Source organism: Dendrobates tinctorius, unplaced genomic scaffold (assembly GCF_039654945.1).
Source record: "Dendrobates tinctorius isolate UK_male_01 unplaced genomic scaffold, ASM3965494v1 ptg000138l, whole genome shotgun sequence".
NCBI classification, from domain to species: domain Eukaryota; kingdom Metazoa; phylum Chordata; class Amphibia; order Anura; family Dendrobatidae; genus Dendrobates; species Dendrobates tinctorius.
In genome coordinates this window covers 28003802-28025446 of record NW_027361806.1, presented here as the reverse complement: position 1 = coordinate 28025446, position 21645 = coordinate 28003802, and the positions used below count along the sequence as shown (strand labels likewise).

Genomic DNA, 21645 nt, shown 5'->3' with positions numbered 1-21645 from the left:
TTTATTACACACAAAACATCCCCTGAACTCCCCCAACAGTAAATGCATTATGGAGAAATTGTGACGATAGAAAGACCAATAATGTGCAGCAGAAAGCCGCCGTCCGGTCACCGGCCAGAGAGAAATGATGACGATCGCAGATTGTAAAGCAGCTGCATATAGAGACTAATATGCAGAAAGTGTAGTGATGTCACCTATGTGCGGCGTAAAGAGCGGGCGACTAAATGCAAACATCAGGTGGCAGCCGGGAATATCTGAATCGGCATTCGAAGGCCCTGGAGCTGAGGAAGGAACGGATCACTGGACTTAGGTCCACACTTTCACTCAGCAAAGCCTGGAGATGCAATGGAGGCTCCGCAGAAGATAAATGATAACAATATAATTATTTAAAGGCCTTTGGTTCGGTTTCGGGCCATGGCGACTTGGTGGATGAGCGCTCTGTAGGAAGATGGATCTTGTGCAGACTAGATCGGTCACCAGGGTCTTCCCTGCCATCAGGCTGCTGCTCTTCCTCTTCTCCTTGTTCCTTCTATTCTCCCCGCCATGATGTCCTTCTCCAGTGATCGCTCTCTCCGTATGATGTGTCCACAGGTCGTGGCTCGGTCATCCTTGTTTCCAGTGACATGTCGGGCTTGATTTCTTCTTCTTGCCATCCATGGTATTGATAACGTCCTTCTCCACCATATTTTGTAGATTGTTCTTCTGTCTTGTTTCTTTATCGTTCAGGTTTCGCACCCGTATGTTACCACAGTGAAGCCCAGACGATGTACGAGCCGGGTCTTTGTCACCAGTGAAATGTTCCTCGATTTAAGGGCCGTGTCCGGTGACCTCATTGTTGATTTTCCCATAACTATTCTCCCATTGACTTCCGGTGTTGTCGCTTCATCTTGAGCGATTATTGATCTGAGTAAGTTGAAGAACTTTACCACTTCCAGGTCATCGTCGTCCATCTCAGATGTGTCCCGGTCGGTCGTACCTGGCAGTAGACAGTGTCGTTGTCTTCCTTGTGTTGAGTAGCAGTCCCGTGCTCGAGCTTTCCATCTTGACCCTCCGGAATCCGTCCTTCATTCCATCTAGGCTTGTTACTATCAATGTTGTATTGTCTGCGCATTTAAGATTGTTGGTGATTGGTCCAGAAATCTTGATTCCTTCTTCTTTTTCGGTAAGTCCGGCCTTCCTGACAAAAGCTTCTCCATATAAGCTGAAGAGAGATGGTGCCGCCTCGTCCGACGGCTCGCTCTACTTGAACCATGCCATGGATCACAATGGAGGGAGCCATGTACATCTATATCTCCATTAGGTGCCAACAACCAAGCGATGGTTCACACCCTGATATCAGTGAGATGAAGATGAGGAATCTCCGCTGTTTACTCACAATCCATGCAGGACGAACATTTACCAGACGTCCCGTCAAGGAAATAATCAAAGTCCTGGCTTTCACAGATCATAGCCTTCCTCGGCCCATCATTTCATGTAAGAGGAGGCTGGGTGGAGTAGTCATCTGTTCAGGAGATGAACTGACACTTGTAAGGCTCTAGAGGAACCTTCAGAGAGGGGCCATGAGAGGAAGGTAGACACAACTCATAGGTCCTCTGACAATGGTGGTCAGTGCCTCTAATTAGCAGACAAGTCGGCGTGTAAAGTGCAGCATGATGGCGTCACACTGACGTGTGTCCTCCATCCCGACTTTCTCAAGGTGTGTGACAACATCTGAGATCAGCAGAACTGTCATGGGGTCATAAACCAGCTTAGAAAAAGAAAGATAAAAGTCAGAATAACGACAAATTCTCCGTTCACTCTGCAGCCAACGACGTGCCGGAAACAAAGAACCTGTAAAAGCAAACGCTGAACAAAGCCGAACCAATCCCAACAGTATAAATGGCTTCTAGTCCAAAATATTTCCATTTAAAGGAGTTGTCCTATTATAACCTTTTTAGCCCATTTCTCTTCCTCAGGTCCTGCTGTGTCTGCACTGCCGCTCTGGTCACCGCTGCAGCCAATCACTGAGCTCAGCGGCTCCTGCCCTCTACATCGGCTGAGCTCAGTGATTGGGAGGAAGGAGAGCTCAAACACTCTGCTACACAGGACGACCAGAATAACCGTCCACCCTTCAACAAGTGTGCGTTCCCCTAGATGCTCCCCCAGGCCTGGACTGAGCAGCAGGATTTTGTTTTATAGCAGATGGAATTTATTTCTCCAGATACAATTCTCTAAATCTGACTTTTGCTGCTTGAAAACTTTCCACTGGGTCAGAAAGATGAATAATTGGAGCAGAGATGAATATTCATGATGTGCAGGTAAAGAATCTCAGCACTTCGTGTTCAGGTCGCATTATATGACGTGATCACTGAGGAATGGCGACAGGGGTCAGACGAGGGCAGGACGCTGCGTGGACAGCAGAGTAAGCCGCGTGATGTTCCCCAGGGGCGAAACGTTCACAGTGTACAACAACGGGGCCAGTAGGAAAACTCCAATCCCAGGTCATACGGAAGCCTCAGCGCTGGAAGCTCCTGTTACAAGAGGGATTCTCACTAGATTTGGGACCTGTGATCCTTCCATATAGTGGATCCTGGTAGTCTGCCCCTTACTTGCTACATAAATCCGTGGGCAGCACTGCAGCCTTGCAGCGCTGGGGTCCTGGGTTCGAATCCCACCAAGGACAACATCTGCAAGGAGTTTGTATGTTCTCCCCGTGTTTGCGTGGGTTTCCTCCGGGTTCTCCGGTTTCCTCCCACACTCCAAAGACATACTGATAGGGAATTTAGATTGTGCGATGATAATGTGTGCAAACTGTAAAGCGCTGCAGAATATGTTGGCGCTATATAAAGATTATTATAAAGATTATTAAATCCCTCTAGTGAACACTAGGAGGCGCTCGGGGGGGCAGTGCTGCATACCGGCCATACACTGAGCAGTATGCAGAACGCTCCTGTGCTCCCTCTAGTGGTGACCGCAGACTGCCAGCACATAAAGGTGACCCGTGGTGCCAGATGTTTGCATTTTTGGTTGTTGTTTTTTTTAATCTCTCTTATGGTTCCAGAGAAGTGGACCTTTTTCTTTGGTGTAAGTTTTTATGGTCTTTACCAACAGGGTGTGGCTCACAAGAGTTTGTGGGGTCGTGTCTGAAAATTACCCTGTGGGCACCACCCTCTTGGAAATTATAAAAAGAACAACAACAGCTGCTCACTAAGGGGATCCGCGGGAATAAAATTAGAGCACAAACTGCCCGCCTTGACCCGGCGACAGCTCTTCTGTGACGATGTCCCCCCGGATCTCTCCTGAAACCCCTCATCAGCAGTTTAGCGCTGGACTTGTGTCACCGATGCTGGCGATTTGCAGCGCTTCTCTCTTTAGCCGCGTGATTCCTGCGGCAGCGTCTCGATCCTCTTCCGCTGATGACACGAACATTGGGTCATGGTTTGGGATTCTCCACACCCCCAAAGTGCAGGAATGATGAAATGCACGGGGGGCCGGGGAATCTATAGGATGGAACCACCACGCATGGGTCACACACCCGGCCCCAGGAGGCGGTAATCAACCCTCACTAGGCGGGTACTGAGTGATGGAGACACGCCAGGAGCGATGCGAGGAGGAGCAGAGGGTGGATACCGAGCCGGCTGAGATACCTGATATAACCCAGCGAGGCAGGAGGTGAAGAGGACGAACATGTCTGGGTTCGCAGGATCTGGAGTGAATTTGCCGAGTGCAGCAGAAACATCAGGTCAAGAGCACAGCGACGAAATGCAAAGACAGGTATCAAATTATAATTATTTACAAAAAAGCTTTTATTGAGGATTTCAGATTATTTTATAAAATGGATTTAGATTGAAGTTGTACGGTGAATCTGCGCTGGGTAAGAAATAAGAAAGCAGACAGGGCACGTCACAGGTATATAGGTGAAATCGGCCGAAAAACGACACAAGCTCAACCGAGGGACGGGGAGGACAAAGGACGGCGGCCTCTGCCAACAGCGCCACCACTAAGGTGGGCGCCACAAAGTGGGGGACGCTCGGCTGCTGCAGAAATGTCGCCTTCAGCTGCATTACTAGAAATTCATTGCAGACTCCTTGTTTATTGTCGCTCGCTGCACGATTTCTTCCGACAGGAATTAAAAGGGTTATCAATCCCACTATTGTTTTACCAAGAGGCGGTCGCATGGACTGGTGAGGGTGCAGGTTGAAGAAAGCCGCCATATTTCCTAGTCCTGTACAACCCACTGATATTCTAACAATCTTATCAAAAAAGTAGAGTTAAAGGGGTATTCCCATTTCAAAGATCCTATCCCAATATGTAGTAGGTGTAATAATAATAATAATAATATTAGGAAATACCTCCAATTAGAAATGTAGTATAGTTCTTCTGATTCTCTATGTCTCTTTCCTCATGTGCAGGCATTGCAGGACCTTAGGTCTCCATGGTTATGACCACTGATAGTGACAGCTAGTTGCTAGTGGTCGTAACTATGGATACCTAAGGTCCCGCAAAGCCTGCACATGAGGAAAGAGACATAGCGAATCAGAAGAACTATACTACATTTCTAACTGGAGGTATTTGCTAATATTATTATTATTATTACTACACCAACTACATATTGGGATAGCATCTTTTAAATAGCAACACCCCTTTAAGACAAGCCAAATTGGTGTACGTCCATGACTACCATGGTGCAAGGAAAAGCGTCTCTCCGGGCTCCTGATACATCCTCCGCTATCACCTCCAGTCTCTCCCGACACTTCTACAGCTTTTCCATCTTTGTTCTGATGCTTTTGGAAATTTCCGGAGATTCTGGATTGTATGTAACCCCTTCACAACCTTTGAGGTTCATATACATCAAAAATTGTGTCCCTGACTTTGCGGCACGCTCGCTGAGTTGCATCTTTTCTCACATATAATGGCCTCTAAAATCTGCCTCTAACAGTTGTGGGTGGATCAAAGCCTGTTAAATCTCGCTGACACTCTCTGACAGCAGGATTTGGCACGTACCTGCAAGGGGCGCAATGTTCCACGCTCCCATCGGCACGATCGTGACATGATCTTGGGGCGTCAATGGGTTGTCATGACAGCTGGTGGTCTGCTGATGACCCATGAGGCTGTCATTACGATCCTCCCGATTTCCTCTACAGCTCTGCTATGTATCGCACAAGCGATTGGACGATCGCAGCTGCAAATCCCCTAAGGGGACTATTAAATAAAGTAAAAAGTGAGAAAAAAAGTTTTTAAAAATATGAAAAAAAAAAAAAAAAAAAAATCACTCCTCTTTTGCCCCATTCAAAATAAAACAATAATAAAAAGTGACACGTTTGGTATCACTGCGTTCGGAGAAGTCCGATCTATGAAATGATAAAGTAAATTAATCTGATTGGTAAACAGTGTAACAAAAAAAAAAATCAAAAAAGCCCCAAATTGCTTTTTTTGGTTGCTGCAACATTGCAATAAGAGGCGACAAAAACATTGTATCTGTCCCCCAATGGTATCAATGAAAACGTCAACTCGGGGCGCAAAGAATAAACCCTCACCAGCCCCAGATCCCGAAAAATTAAACATTACAGGTCTCAAAAAATGGCGACAAAAGCAGAACCTTTTTCTTACAAATTTCAGAATTTTTTTTTCCACTTAAATAAAAACAATCTATGCACTTGGTAATTTTTTTTTTCTGCTTTTGAGTACATGACATGATACAATGAATGGTGTCATTGAAAAGTACAACTTGTCCTACAGAAAACAAGCCTCATACGGTTATATTGACAGAAATGTAAAAAAGTTATGTCTCTTGGAAGAAGTGTAGGGAAAACGAGGTGAAGGGGTGAAGTCCACAGCGGGATCTCGCCGGATAATTTGTCTCTACCGGTGGCATCTTTTCACAGCATCCACAATATCTATCCCGGTTGTGTGACCTCCGGATTCATCAGTCTGAAGGTCTGTGCACACATTGCGGATCCGCTGCAGATTTGCTAGTGATTTACAGTACAATGAAAATCTATGGAAAATGAAAACCGCTGTGCACATGCTGCAGAAAAATCCGCGAGGAAACGCAGCAGTTTATTTTCCACAGCATGTCAATTCTTTGTGTGGAATCTGCAGGTGTAAAAACGCAGAGGAAATCCGCAGGTAAAACGCGCGGATTGTGACCTGCGGATTCTGCCAAAACAAGCAGATTCATCGCGGAAAAATCCGCACAGCAATCCACAACGTGTGCACATCCCCTGAATTCTCCCGCACGGTCAGCACACAGTGTGCACATAGGGGGTCTGTGACTTACCCTTGGAGTGCCCTCTGTCTGTGAAGGAGCTGTTCCTTCCCGGCGGAGAATCGTTATATAACATGTATGCCGTGTCGTTTCTCTGAACGAAGGAAAATAAGAAAATATTGTCAGATGCAAGAACCCTGCACAAATCTCAGGAAACATCGCACACATCACATTGACTTTTCACTGTCAGTCTGACATTTCCTTCATATTTACAGCTTCTTAGCTCAATTTTAAAGGCTTCCCAAAATGCATTTATCCATAACACGCTGTATACCGACTGCTGGGGCCAATGCAGCTTCGTGTCTCCCGATTTGCATAGAATTACACTGGGGGTTTACACAGAATTCCATTTACAGACACAAACATCCCATCCGCCCCATGGTGCACATCGCAGTTTGTACGTATGTGACGCCCGGTCCTGAAGAGTTTGGTAGAATATTTAGACATGCGATAAGATCCCGCTCACCTTGTATGACTGGTAGAGCTGCTCCAGCACTCGCCCCATCGCCCCCTGGGTCATGTTGATGAGGAATTTGCTGACTTGCCATCCCTGCGACTTTGAGTCGAGATACAAATAGTCCAGGCCTGGTCCATACGACTCATTGATCAGACGCATTGGTAACTTATAAATCACAAACCTACGGAAATATAAAGAGAGAAGAAAAAGTGAAAAAAGTCAACGGTGTAATAAATGGTGCATGACAGTAGGGGGCGCGATTATAGATATTCCATGAGGACAGAGAGGCTTCAGGTCGCACCTCTGTGCAGCTTTCACAGCCTGTTTGGTTGCTTATGAGGAAATCTCCAAATTAGCACAGAAGTTGCAGAACTTTTTTCAGCCACTGGCTCCACTTTCCTCATTCACATCAAAAAATCTCGACGTTAATACGATCAAAATGAGAAATCTGGGATCATATATCTCTGAAAATCTATAATAATGATAATGGCCCTTCTGAAAAATCACTGATAATAAAGCACCGAAAAAGAAGAGTAACGTCCCAAATATATGTATCGACATAGAAGAGACGACCCATAAAGGATATAGGTCAGTCCACAACATTCTCTATATACTGCTTCACACACCATGGAGGGATATACATATGTATTGGTAAATAAGGTGATAATGTAGACTGTGAGCCCTCGCGGGCAGGGTCCCCTCTCCTCCTGTACTTGTGTGTCCTTTGTCTTACACATGTTTATTGTACTTGTCTATATTTCCCCTTTTCACATGTAAAGCGCCATGGAATAAATGGCGCTATATAAATGTATAATAATAATAATGTGCAAAAAAAAACAAAAAAACAAGACATTAATAAAAAAAAGCCCAAAACAAAGCGGAGAAGCAGCATAAACGTGATCAAATAAGAATAAATAAGGGCAATCACAGTCCATATAATCAGATTAGATATATATGTATCAAAGTCTATGAAAAACTAAGTATATATATATATATATATATATATATATATATATACATATACCATGATCCCCTGAACTTATACAGACCCCAGAGCGGATACAGAGCCCAGAACAGACCCCCTAGACTGATAGAGATGCCAAAAACTGATATACCCCAGACCGGACCCCTAAAACTGATAAAGACCCCAGACCGGACCCAAAAAAACTGATATAGATCCCAGACCGGACCCCTAAAACTGATAAAGATCCCAGACCGGACCCCTAAAACTGATATACACCCCAGACCGGACCCCTAAAACTGATAAAGATCCCAGACCGGACCCCTAAAACTGATAAAGATCCCAGACCGGCCGCTAAAACTGATAAAGATCCCAGACCGGACCTCTAAAACTGATAAAGATCCCAGACCGGACCCCTAAAACTGATAAAGATCCCAGACCGGACCCCTAAAACTGATAAAGATCCCAGACCGGACCCCTAAAACTGATATAGATCCCAGACCGGACCCCTAAAACTGATAAAGATCCCAGACCGGACCCCTAAAACTGATAAAGATCCCAGACCGGACCCCTAAAACTGATATAGATCCCAGACCGGACCCCTAAAACTGATAAAGATCCCAGACCGGACCCCTAAAACTGATATACACCCCAGACCGGACCCCTAAAACTGATAAAGATCCCAGACCGGACCCCTAAAACTGATAAAGATCCCAGACCGGCCGCTAAAACTGATAAAGATCCCAGACCGGACCTCTAAAACTGATAAAGATCCCAGACCGGACCCCTAAAACTGATAAAGATCCCAGACCGGACCCCTAAAACTGATAAAGATCCCAGACCGGACCCCTAAAACTGATAAAGATCCCAGACCGGACCCCTAAAACTGATATACACCCCAGACCGGACCCCTAAAACTGATAAAGATCCCAGACCGGACCCCTAAAACTGATATAGATCCCAGACCGGACCCCTAAAACTGATAAAGATCCCAGACCGGACCCTTAAAACTGATATAGATCCCAGACCGGACCCTTAAAACTGATATAGATCCCAGACCGGACCCCTAAAACTGATAAAGATCCCAGACCGGACCCCTAAAACTGATAAAGATCCCAGACCGGACCCTTAAAACTGATAAAGATCCCAGACCGGACCCTTAAAACTGATAATAGATCCCAGACCGGACCCCTAAAACTGATAAAGATCCCAGACCGGACCCCTAAAACTGATACAGATCCCAGACCGGACCCTAAAACTGATAAAGATCCCAGACCGGACCCTTAAAACTGATAAAGATCCCAGACCGGACCCTTAAAACTGATAATAGATCCCAGACCGGACCCCTAAAACTGATAAAGATCCCAGACCGGACCCCTAAAACTGATACAGATCCCAGACCGGACCCTAAAACTGACATAGACCTCAGACCGGACCCTTAAAACTGATATACACCCCAGACCGGACCCCTAAAACTGATATAGATCCCAGACCGGACCCTTAAAACTTATAAAGATCCCAGACCGGACCCTTAAAACTGATATAGATCCCAGACCGGACCCCTAAAACTGATATAGATCCCAGACCGGACCCTTAAAAGTGATAAAGATCCCAGACCGGACCCCTAAAACTGATAAAGATCCCAGACCGGACCCTTAAAACTGATATAGATCCCAGACCGGACCCCTAAAACTGATAAAGATCCCAGACCGGACCCCTAAAACTGATACAGATCCCAGACCGGACCCTAAAACTGACATAGACCTCAGACCGGACCCTTAAAACTGATATACACCCCAGACCGGACCCCTAAAACTGATATAGATCCCAGACCGGACCCTTAAAACTGATAAAGATCCCAGACCGGACCCCTAAAACTGATACAGATCCCAGACCGGACCCTAAAACTGACATAGACCTCAGACCGGACCCTTAAAACTGATATACACCCCAGACCGGACCCCTAAAACTGATAAAGATCCCAGACCGGACCCCTAAAACTGATATAGATCCCAGACCGGACCCTTAAAACTGATAAAGATCCCAGACCGGACCCCTAAAACTGATAAAGATCCCAGACCGGACCCTAAAACTGATATAGATCCCAGACCGGACCCTTAAAACTGATATAGATCCCAGACCGGACCCCTAAAACTGATATAGATCCCAGACCGGACCCTTAAAACTGATAAAGATCCCAGACCGGACCCCTAAAACTGATATAGATCCCAGACCGGACCCTTAAAACTGATATAGATCCCAGACCGGACCCTTAAAACTGATAAAGATCCCAGACCGGACCCCTAAAACTGATATAGATCCCAGACCGGACCCCTAAAACTGATAAAGATCTCAGACCGGACCCCTAAAACTGATATACACCCCAGACCGGACCCCTAAAACTGATATAGATCCCAGACCGGACCCTTAAAACTGATATAGATCCCAGACCGGACCCCTAAAACTGATTTAGATCCCAGACCGGACCCTTAAAAGTGATAAAGATCCCAGACCGGACCCCTAAAACTGATAAAGATCCCAGACTGGACCCTTAAAACTGATATAGATCCCAGACCGGACCCCTAAAACTGATAAAGATCCCAGACCGGACCCCTAAAACTGATACAGATCCCAGACCGGACCCTAAAACTGACATAGACCTCAGACCGGACCCTTAAAACTGATATACACCCCAGACCGGACCCCTAAAACTGATATAGATCCCAGACCGGACCCTTAAAACTGATAAAGATCCCAGACCGGACCCCTAAAACTGATAAAGATCCCAGACCGGACCCCTAAAACTGATATAGATCCCAGACCGGACCCTTAAAACTGATAAAGATCCCAGACCGGACCCTTAAAACTGATAATAGATCCCAGACCGGACCCCTAAAACTGATAAAGATCCCAGACCGGACCCCTGAAACTGATACAGATCCCAGACCGGACCCTAAAACTGACATAGACCTCAGACCGGACCCTTAAAACTGATATACACCCCAGACCGGACCCCTAAAACTGATATAGATCCCAGACCGGACCCTTAAAACTGATAAAGATCCCAGACCGGACCCTTAAAACTGATATAGATCCCAGACCGGACCCCTAAAACTGATATAGATCCCAGACCGGACCCTTAAAAGTGATAAAGATCCCAGACCGGACCCCTAAAACTGATATAGATCCCAGACCGGACCCCTAAAACTGATAAAGATCCCAGACCGGACCCCTAAAACTGATACAGATCCCAGACCGGACCCTAAAACTGACATAGACCTCAGACCGGACCCTTAAAACTGATATACACCCCAGACCGGACCCCTAAAACTGATATAGATCCCAGACCGGACCCTTAAAACTGATATAGATCCCAGACCGGACCCCTAAAACTGATATAGATCCCAGACCGGACCCTTAAAACTGATATAGATCCCAGACCGGACCCTTAAAACTGATATAGATCCCAGACCGGACCCTTAAAACTGATATAGATCCCAGACCGGACCCCTAAAACTGATATAGATCCCAGACCGGACCCCTAAAACTGATAAAGATCACAGACCGGACCCCTAAAACTGATAAAGATCTCAGACCGGACCCTTAAAACTGATAAAGATCTCAGACCGGACCCCTAAAACTGATACAGATCCCAGACCGGACCCCTAAAACTGATACAGATCTGAGACCCCCTAAAACTGATACAGATCTGAGACCCCCTAAAACTGATAAAGATCTGAGACCCCCTAAACTGACACCTCATTGTTCATGAATGGCGTTTTTATTACTTGGGGCCTGATGACACTTTTTCACACCATTTCCCCATCTCCCACTTTGTATAAACCCCTCAGATCCCGGAATTCCTGTTGTAGTCATTACTTTGCCTTCCGGCAGGTTTGATGACTCTTCCCGGTGTCCGGCAAGAAGGAGTTTCAGCGCAGATCACAGCAACCAATCACATTACTGCTTATTATTCATTCAAAAGAGTTTTTAAAATGTAAAAAGCGTTCTGATTGGTTGACATGAGCAATCGACCCCGAGCTACCGCCATAGTCAAAAGTAACTTTATTGATACCGGAAGTTGAGCCACGGGCGGACTGCGTCAGTGAGAGTCTGAGAACGAGGCTTGGAGACCGGAAGTGTGTACCCGCGACGGCGCTCCCCGGTCACTCGTGTGTAGGATGGCGGGGATCCCACCGGACAATTGGCGGCCGGCCACCGTCAGTCTAGACACCAGCATGGGCACGATCACGGTGGAGTTGTACTGGGAGCACGCCCCGCGGACGTGCAGGAACTTCGCCGAGCTCTCCCGCCGCGGCTACTACAACGGCACCAAGTTTCACCGCATCATCAAGGACTTCATGGTGCAGGGCGGGGACCCCACGGGCACCGGGCGCGGCGGAGGCTCCATCTATGACGGGAAGCACTTCTCCGACGAGCTGCACCCGGAGCTGAAGTTCACCGGGGCCGGGATCCTCGCCATGGCCAACTCCGGGCCCGACACCAACGGCAGCCAGTTCTTCCTTACCCTGGCCCCGGCGCAGTGGCTGGACGGCAAGCACACGATCTTCGGGCGGGTGTGTCAGGGCCTGGGGACCCTGAACCGGCTGGGGATGGTGGAGACGGACAGCCAGGACCGGCCGCGGGACGAGGTGAAGATCCTCCGGGCCCCCGCCAACTGATGCCCGGCGCCCCCGCCGAGTGACGTCCAGAGCCCCCGCCAACTGATGCCCGGCGCCCCCGCCGAGTGACGTCCAGAGCCCCCGCCAACTGATGCCCGGCGCCCCCGCCGAGTGACGTCCAGAGCCCCCGCCAACTGATGCCCGGTGCCCCCGTCGAGTGACGCCCAGAGCCCCCGCCGAGTGACGTCCAGAGCCTCTGCCAACTGACGCCCGGTGCCCCCGCCGAGTGACGTCCAGAGCCCCCTCCAACTGATGCCCGGTGCCCCCGCCGACTGACGTCCAGAGCCCCCACCAACTGATGCCCGGTGCCCCCGCCGACTGATGCCCGAAGCCTCTGCCAACTGATGCTCGGTGCCCCCAACTGATGCCCGGTGCCCCCGCCGAGTGATGCCCGGAGCCCCCGCCGACTGATGCCCGGTACCCCCGCCGAGTGACGTCCAGAGCCTCTGCCAACTGATGCCCGGAGCCCCCGCCGAGTGACGTACAGATCCCCCGCCAACTGATGCCCGGAGCCCCCGCCGAGTGACGTCCGGAGCCCCCGCCGAATGATGCCCGGAGCCCCCGCCGAGTGACGTCCAGTGCCCCAACTGACTGGCAGACCCCCGCCAATTGACAAGAGGACCCCTGCAGGCTGACATCGTCCTACCTGGACTCCTCTGTATTCTGTGCGCTGGGACCGCCGTCATAGTCGCCGCCCCCAGGACTCTTCTGTGCGCTGGGACCTCCGTCATCGTCCCCGCCCCCAGGACTCTTTTCTGTGCGCTGGGACCGCCGTCATCATCCCGCTCCCCCCGGTCTCTTCTGTGCGCTGGGACCCCCTCCATCGTCGTCTCAACCCTCCCCCCCCCGGACTCCTCTGTGCGCTGGGACCCCCTCCATCGTCCCCCCTGGATTCTTGCGTGTGGGGGCTTTTTTTTTTACATTTTGTATATTTTATTTTTTACTAATTAAAATCTCTGCAAAAATAAACGGCTTTCTCCTCTGCACTGTATGTAGAAAGATCCCATCAGGTTAAATCCTTTAAGACTCTGCCATAAAGTTTAGGGTCCGGCCTCCTACTCCCCCACAGGACACGGGGGGCTGCAGCCAGTAGCGTGAGGTCCGGTGGCGGATGTGTTTATTACAAATGTTGGAGGCTGAGCCCAGAAGACTCAGACACAACTTCAGCCACGTGAGGCGGCCATCAAGCGCATGCAGGTGACTGTTCACACTAGGCACAGATGGGTCCAGACCCCTGTAACGTGGCTGCCGGCACATATAGGACTGACTGGCTCCAGGTGCCGTATATGGGGGGCTGTCTGAGGGTTTCCCTACAAAACTAGCAGGATGTCTACATCGGTCCCAGTACAATAAACCTGATTCCGGTCCGATGTGCCGGCGCTGAGAAATCAAGTATTGAAACCACATGCAAATTAGCTTGGAAGTGCACTGGGGGTGTGGCCATGTACTGCTTCTGTATATAGCCACCCCCATTGCACATCTTGAACTCCCAGTGCTGACACATCGTATCACTACAGGGGGCCGTTATTGTACTGGGATCTATAGTCCGCTGGATTCAGGAACGGGTCTGATTGATAAGAGGGGTAGGGGGGTCTGTCCTCCGGGGCCCCAGAGAATAGAGGGTCCCCGGCCACAGGAGTACAAGGAGGGCTGCAGCACAGTTTCCCAGATTTCAGCGCAACAGATGCCCCCATTCAGGAGGGCTGTGCTGCATTGGGGCCTCGGCCATCCATTGCATGGAGAAAGCGCCGCAGCTCCTCCGGATCTGTCCGTGCTCTTACAGCTGCGTTCACACATTGCAGCCTCGTTATTTAGCTGCGATAGAACTGCACAGATTTTGCAGCGGTTTTTAAATCATGATGCCACAAAGTGTGAATGCAGCCTTATACCAAGTAGAGAGGTGAATCTAACGATCAGTGTTCATCACCTACCAGTCTACGGGATCTCCACCTTCATTGCGACACGCGATCTCACATGTGACCAGAGAGACGCCGATCATACAGAGCGCAGACAGCAAGCCGCGGCCGGACATGATCCCCCCCCGAATGGTTCAAGAATGGCTGTAAAGGAGAAGTCCCGGCCTCTCATGTTCAGCTCCGCAGCAGGAAGTGAAATCATGTGATCTCGTCGTTCACTGCCGGGAAAGTGGAAATATCCCAGCGACGTTCTGTTACTGGGCGTCCACGTGTCTGACCGGCCACAAACTTGTTAAAGGGCCAGGCACACAAAACATTTCATGGAATAGATGATAAATGATCGCTGTGGACCCCACAATCTATGGAAGCCTCTGCTGCAGAGGAGCGGACGACGCCGAGTCATTGCAGAGGATCGCACAACTGATCCCAGAGCCACTGGCCCTGCGGCGACTAAAACAAAAAAGTGTTTAAATATTACAAAAATAAAACCTGTTACTTTGCCCCTCCCTTCCCCAATCCAAAAATAAACATATTTGGTATTTCCACTTCTGCAAAGGTCCAAAATCGAACCTCCCCAAAAAGTGCAGTACAAATCAGCAGTGATGTATTCACCCCACCTCCGGTGTCGGTGTAACGGCGCTGACCGGGGGAATCGTCACCCACAATGAAGGGCCCAAAAGGAAAACGCATCGAGCAGCGGGGGAATCGCGGTTTTTCTCTATTTCATCACGTGGACTTTTTCCCGTTTTCCAGCCTAATAAGTGATAGAATTAAAGGTGTCATTAGAAAGTACAAGTCGTCCCGCAGAAAACTCACAGAGAAAAACTAAAGTGGAAAATTGTGCGTTCTGAAGGATCGGGCGGATCTTTAGACGCGGGGTCCAGGAAACGATATTTCAGCCTCATAATCTCCCATTTATTTTTTAACGCCAAAGTTTAAAGTCATGGCGGCATTTATTGAGAAGCCGCCTGCGCGATCGATGCGGAACGGCCGAAACATTTGTTGATTTTTTTTTTGGGCTTGAAAATGTCCGTGAGAGGAGACAAACTTCTAGTTAACAAATAACTGACCTCGATCAGAGATCTGTGACCCCCGAGTTGAGGTTACTCTTCAACCGAACAAACAGACTCGGATTGGCCCGAAGTCCGCGTACAATAGCTGCCCCCGACCGGAGCCCTCCACACACAGCTGGCATTGCTCCGCTCCGGCCACAGATCGGAGGATGGCACATAACTACTGGAGATCGTTCAAGGTAAGATATGAAGAGGAACCCATCTAATATATCCCACCCCGAGAGGAAGGAAGGCAGGTCTTCATCCGGGGCACAAATTCAGTGATAACCCCCCCAAGTGCACCTTCCAATTTACCCACAAATTCTCAATTTGGAAGATAATAACGCACCACAACACTGCACACATTATTAGTACCGCTATATAAAATATATATCTACACACGTTACATTTGTATACACTACACATACTGCAATACTGTACATTATTAGTACCGCTATATAATATAAATATATAAAACGCACAGGAGCTTCTTACAAAATTAGAATGTCATCAAAAAGTGAATTTATTTCAGTTCTTCAATACAAAAAGTGACTCTCCTCTATTCTATAGAGCAGGGTTTCCCAACTCCAGTCCTCAAGGCACACCAACAGATCATGTTTTCAGGATTTCCTTAGTATTGCTCAGGTGATAATTGCTTCACCTGTGCAATACAAAGGAAATCCTGAAAACATGATCTGTTGGTGTGCCTTGAGGACTGGAGTTGGGAAACCCTGCTATAGAGTCATCACACACCGAGTGATCTATCTCACGGGTTTATTTCTGGTAATGTTGATGATGGTTTCCTAAGCGTTTATAAAGGTCCCTTAGTCTGTTTCAGTAGCTCCACAATCATGGGGAAGACTGCTGACCTGACCGATATCCAGAAGGCAGTCACTGACACACTCCACAAGGAAAGTAAATTTTGCATTTCATTTGGAAATTGCCGTCCAGAGTCTGGAGGAAGAGTGGAGAGGCCACAATCCAAGCTGCTGGAGGTCTAGTGTGAAGTCTCCACAGTCAGTGATGGTTTGGGGAGCCATGTCATCTGCTGGTGTAGGTCCACTGTGTTGTATCAAGACCAAAGTCAGCGCAGCCGTCTACCAGGACATTTTACAGCACTTCATGCTTCCCTCTACTGACAAGCTTTATGGAGATGGAAATGTCATTCTCCAGCAGGACTTGGCCCCTGTCCACACTGCCAAAAGTACCAATACCTGGTGTACACATAACAGTATCACTGTGCTTGATTGGCAGCAAACTTGCCTGACCTTAACCCCATAGAGAATCTATGGAGTATTGTCAAGAGGAAGAAGAGAGACACCAGACCCCACAATGCAGACGAGCTGAAGGCTGCTATCAAAGCGACCTGGGCTTCCATAACCCCTCAGCAGTGCCACAGGCTGATCGCCTCCATGCCACACCGCATTGATGCAGAGGAGCCCCGGCCAAGTACTGAGTGCATTTACTGATCATACATTTCAGAAGGACAACATTTCAGATTTTACAATCATATTTCCAGCTGGTGTTATAAAGTATTCTAATATCCTGAGATAATGACTTTTGGGTTTTCATTGGCTGTAAGCCACAATCATCAACATTACCAGAAATAAACCCGTGAGATAGATCACTCTGTGTGTAATGACTCTAGAGAATAGAGGAGAGGCACTGTCTGTATTGAAGAACTGAAATAAAATCTCTTTTTGATGATATTCTCATTTTGCAGGAAGCAGCTGTAGATCTAAACACGCTACTCATATACACTACACATACCGCAACACAGTATATATTATTAGAACCACTATATAAATCATACATATACACACATACAGTTATGGCACAAAGTCATTTTACACATGCTTTGTGATGCTAGTTTCACACTAGCGTATTTTACATGCAGCGCACGGCGCCGCTAAGCCCCGCCCCCTGCCCGGTCATCTCCTCCTACTATCGCACACGGCTGCATGCGATCTGCGCACCCTATCTTCAGCATAGGATGCGCAGACCGTGCGCTAGTAGGATTTTTGCATGCGCTGCACACTTTTGAAGGTGCGCCGAACGCACCATGTTGCATTTTGGCGCGCTTGGCGCACCTTCAAAAGTGCGCAGCGCACGCAAAAATCCTACTAACGCACGGCCAGCGCATGGTCTGCGCACTCTATGCTAAAGATAGGGTGCGCAGATCACATGCGCGTGCGATAGGAGGAGATGACTGGAAGGGGCGGGCAGGGGGCAGGGCTTAACGGCGCTGTGCGCTGCATGTAAAATACGCTAGTGTGAAACCAGCCTTATACACAGGTTTATTTCCTTTGTGTGTATCGGAACAACACAAAAAAAAAAAGAGGAAAAAGGGCAAATAATTTCACAAAACCCCCAAAATGGGCGCGGCAAAATCGTTGTCACCTTTCCAAAATTGTGGGTAAACAACTTTGTTTCCAGCATGTGATGCTCGTTTACACTCACCTGTGGCAAGTAACAAGTGTGGGCAATATGAAAATCACATCAGAAACGAGATAAAAAGGAGAGATGTTGCCTCTGTCTTTGCATTGTGTGTCTGTGTGCCACACTAAGCACGGAGAACAGAAAGAGAAGAGAACGCCATACAAAACACATATACAGTATGTATATATATATTATACTAGTACTGCTATGAAACACTTCGGTTACATATATATACACACACATTGTACATATTGTACATGGATTTTGGCTTTTTTTAAGGTCATCAGTTTCAGATTGATGGAGAACCGACTTCCAATCAGGGACCGACAATGCTGCAGCGGTCCAGCGACTACTTGGCGCACTTCCAGAGCGGAGTGACAGGGTCCTTTCAGGTTATTGGGGGGTATTGGGAGTCGGGCCCCCACCGGTCTGATATTTCGGATCTGTCTTTTATTCGGGAAAAAATATTGCAGAAAAGACTGGAGTATAATGATATTTCTACCAGCTGCGTATGAGGTCAGGGCAGCGTTCCGTGTACTGCTGCGCCCTGTCACCTTGCAGGACACACGCATAGTAGCCTCATGATTGATGAAGTTCCTGCATGGAGACTGTGTCACATGGAGACAAGGCGGCTGCTGCTCGGGGATGGTTGCTCCTCAGGGCAGCTGCTCCTTGGGGGGCATCTGCTGCTCCTCAGGGTGACTGCTGCTCGGGGACGGCTGCCCCTTGGGGCCGGCAGGGTTCACATCCTCGCTGTCTGCGGCTCGTCTTTCCTGCTGTTTTACACCACAGTAAATTACGATCCCAATGACATCGGTCTGATCCTACATGAGTTACTAGGACAAGTTTCCATATTCTCGGTGCAGCGTTCCTATAGGGCGGATCTCGCTCCGCCGCCTCACATCACAAGCTGCTGATTGGCTGTTGCGGCCTCTATGATGTTCCGTCGATCTGCACACGGCAGTTCTCTGATCACAGACTTCCTCAATGTTGTCTTCTCAGGCTCCGTTCACACTGCACTTACAGAGTGGCGTCTCCAGTGCCAACGTTAGCTCTAATTTTATTCCCGCTGCTTCTCTGAGTCTTTTGTTCTTCTCTTAATCCTCCCGCACGGTTCCTGAGATATGGGGCTTTCTATTTAGTGCAATTGTTTTCTAGTTTTTACCAAGTGGGTCTGTTTTTAGGCAGCTCTGCATAATTACCAGTGAGCGTCGCCCTCTTCAAGTCCATAAAAATTAGAGCTAAATATAAAGGCTCAGATCTCAGGAACCATCTGGAGGAAAGAAGGTGAAGCTCCAGGGAGTAATAAGTAGAAAGCTCTGTGGAGTGAACGGCGACTTAGAGCTCCAATGTATCCAGACGCCCCATACAGAATCCCCATACATAGAGGCCCCATACAGACCCACCGTACAGAATCCCCATACATACAGACCCACCGTACAGAATCCCCATACATACAGACCCACCGTACAGAATCCCCATACATACAGACCCACCGTACAGAATCCCCATACATACAGACCCACCGTACAGAATCCCCATACATACAGACGCCCCGTACAGAATCCCCATACATACAGACACCGTACAGAATCCCCATACATACAGACACCGTACAGAATCCCCATACATACAGACGCCCCATACAGAATCCCCATACATACAGACACCTCATACAGAATCCCCATACATACAGACCCACCGTACAGAATCCCCATACATACAGACGCCTCATACAGAATCCGCATACATACAGACCCACCGTACAGAATCCCCATACATACAGACCCACCGTACAGAATCCCCATACATACAGACGCCTCATACAGAATCCCCTTACATACAGACCCACCGTACAGAGTCCCCATACATACAGACGCCCCGTACAGAATCCCCATACATACAGACCCACCGTACAGAATCCCCATACATACAGACGCCCCATACAGAATCCCCATACAGAATCCCCATACATACAGACACCTCATACAGAATCCCCATACATACAGACCCACCGTACAGAATCCCCATACATACAGACCCACCGTACAGAGTCCCCATACATACAGACCCACCGTACAGAATCCCCATACATACAGACCCACCGTACAGAATCCCCATACATACAGACCCACCGTACAGAGTCCCCATACATACAGACCCACCGTACAGAATCCCCATACATACAGACACCCCGTACAGAATCCCCATACATACAGACCCACCGTACAGAATCCCCATAAATACAGACCCACTGTACAGAATCCCCATACATACAGACCCACCGTACAGAGTCCCCATACATACAGACCCACCGTACAGAATCCCCATACATACAGACCCACCGTACAGAATCCCCATACATACAGACCCACCGTACAGAATCCCCATACATACAGACCCACCGTACAGAATCCCCATACATACAGACCCACCGTACAGAATCCCCATACATACAGACCCACCGTACAGAGTCCCCATACATACAGACCCACCGTACAGAATCCCCATACATACAGACCCATCGTACAGAATCCCCATACATACAGACCCACCGTACAGAATCCCCATACATACAGACCCACCGTACAGAGTCCCCGTACATACAGACCCACCGTACAGAATCCCCGTACATACAGACACACCGTACAGAATCCCCATACATACAGACACACCGTACAGAATCCCCATAAATACAGACCCACCGTACAGAATCCCCATACATACAGACACACCGTACAGAATCCCCGTACATACAGACACACCGTACAGAATCCCCATAAATACAGACCCACCGTACAGAATCCCCATACATACAGACCCACCGTACAGAATCCCCATACATGCAGACCCACCGTACAGAATCCCCATACATACAGACCCACCGTACAGAATCCCCATACATACAGACCCACCGTACAGAATCCCCATACATACAGACCCACCGTACAGAATCCCCATACATACAGACACCCCATACAGAATCCCCATACATACAGACCCACCGTACAGAATCCCCATACATACAGACCCTGTACAGAATCCCCATACATACAGACCCACCGTACAGAATCCCCATACATACAGACACCCCATACAGAATCCCCATACATACAGACCCACCGTACAGAATCCCCATACATACAGACCCACCGTACAGAATCCCCATACATACAGACCCACCGTACAGAATCCCCATACATACAGACACCCCATACAGAATCCCCATACATACAGACCCACCGTACAGAATCCCCATACATACAGACCCTGTACAGAATCCCCATACATACAGACCCACCGTACAGAATCCCCATACATACAGACACCCCATACAGAATCCCCATACATACAGACCCACCGTACAGAATCCCCATACATACAGACACCCCATACAGAATCCCCATACATACAGACCCACCGTACAGAATCCCCATACATACAGACCCTGTACAGAATCCCCGTACATACAGACCCACCGTACAGAATCCCCATACATACAGACCCACCGTACAGAATCCCCATACATACAGACCCACCGTACAGAATCCCCGTACATACAGACCCACCGTACATAATCCCCATACATACAGACCCACCGTACAGAGTCCCCATACATACAGACCCACCGTACAGAATCCCCATACATACAGACCCACCGTACAGAATCCCCATACATACAGACACCCCATACAGAATCCCCATACATACAGACCCACCGTACAGAGTCCCCATACATACAGACCCACCGTACAGAATCCCCATACATACAGACCCACCGTACAGAGTCCCCATACATACAGACCCACCGTACAGAATCCCCATACATACAGACCCACCGTACAGAATCCCCATACATACAGACCCACCGTACAGAATCCCCATACATAC

The 21645-nt window shown here is 48.4% G+C and overlaps 3 protein-coding genes across 5 annotated transcripts in view; 2 read left to right on the top strand and 1 right to left on the bottom strand.

The window, feature by feature from the left end:
• Positions 1 to 14468, bottom strand: part of DNASE2B (deoxyribonuclease 2 beta) — a 32227-nt gene extending 17759 nt beyond the window's left edge. The window contains exons 1-3 of one of the 2 annotated variants that reach the window (XM_073544899.1): positions 14279 to 14468; positions 6714 to 6885; positions 6260 to 6341 (exon numbers count right to left, since the gene is read on the bottom strand). In XM_073544899.1, the coding sequence (XP_073401000.1) occupies positions 6260 to 6341; positions 6714 to 6885; positions 14279 to 14379 (355 nt within the window). In that variant the 5' untranslated portion in view covers positions 14380 to 14468. Of the gene's footprint in view, positions 1 to 6259; positions 6342 to 6713; positions 6886 to 11544; positions 11614 to 14278 lie in introns of those variants that run through there. The other variant, XM_073544901.1, reaches the window with a different exon arrangement.
• The window catches only part of LOC141048831 (uricase-like), a 29592-nt gene continuing 11543 nt past the window's right edge, over positions 3597 to 21645 (top strand). The window contains exon 1 of one of the 2 annotated variants that reach the window (XM_073544902.1): positions 3597 to 3753. In XM_073544902.1, the coding sequence (XP_073401003.1) occupies positions 3667 to 3753 (87 nt within the window). In that variant the 5' untranslated portion in view covers positions 3597 to 3666. Of the gene's footprint in view, positions 3754 to 15366; positions 15516 to 21645 lie in introns of those variants that run through there. The other variant, XM_073544903.1, reaches the window with a different exon arrangement.
• Positions 11382 to 13316, top strand: PPIL1 (peptidylprolyl isomerase like 1). The gene has a single exon (XM_073544905.1). It carries the CDS (start codon positions 11847 to 11849, stop codon positions 12345 to 12347), a length of 501 nt encoding a protein of 166 aa, XP_073401006.1. The 5' UTR covers positions 11382 to 11846; the 3' UTR covers positions 12348 to 13316.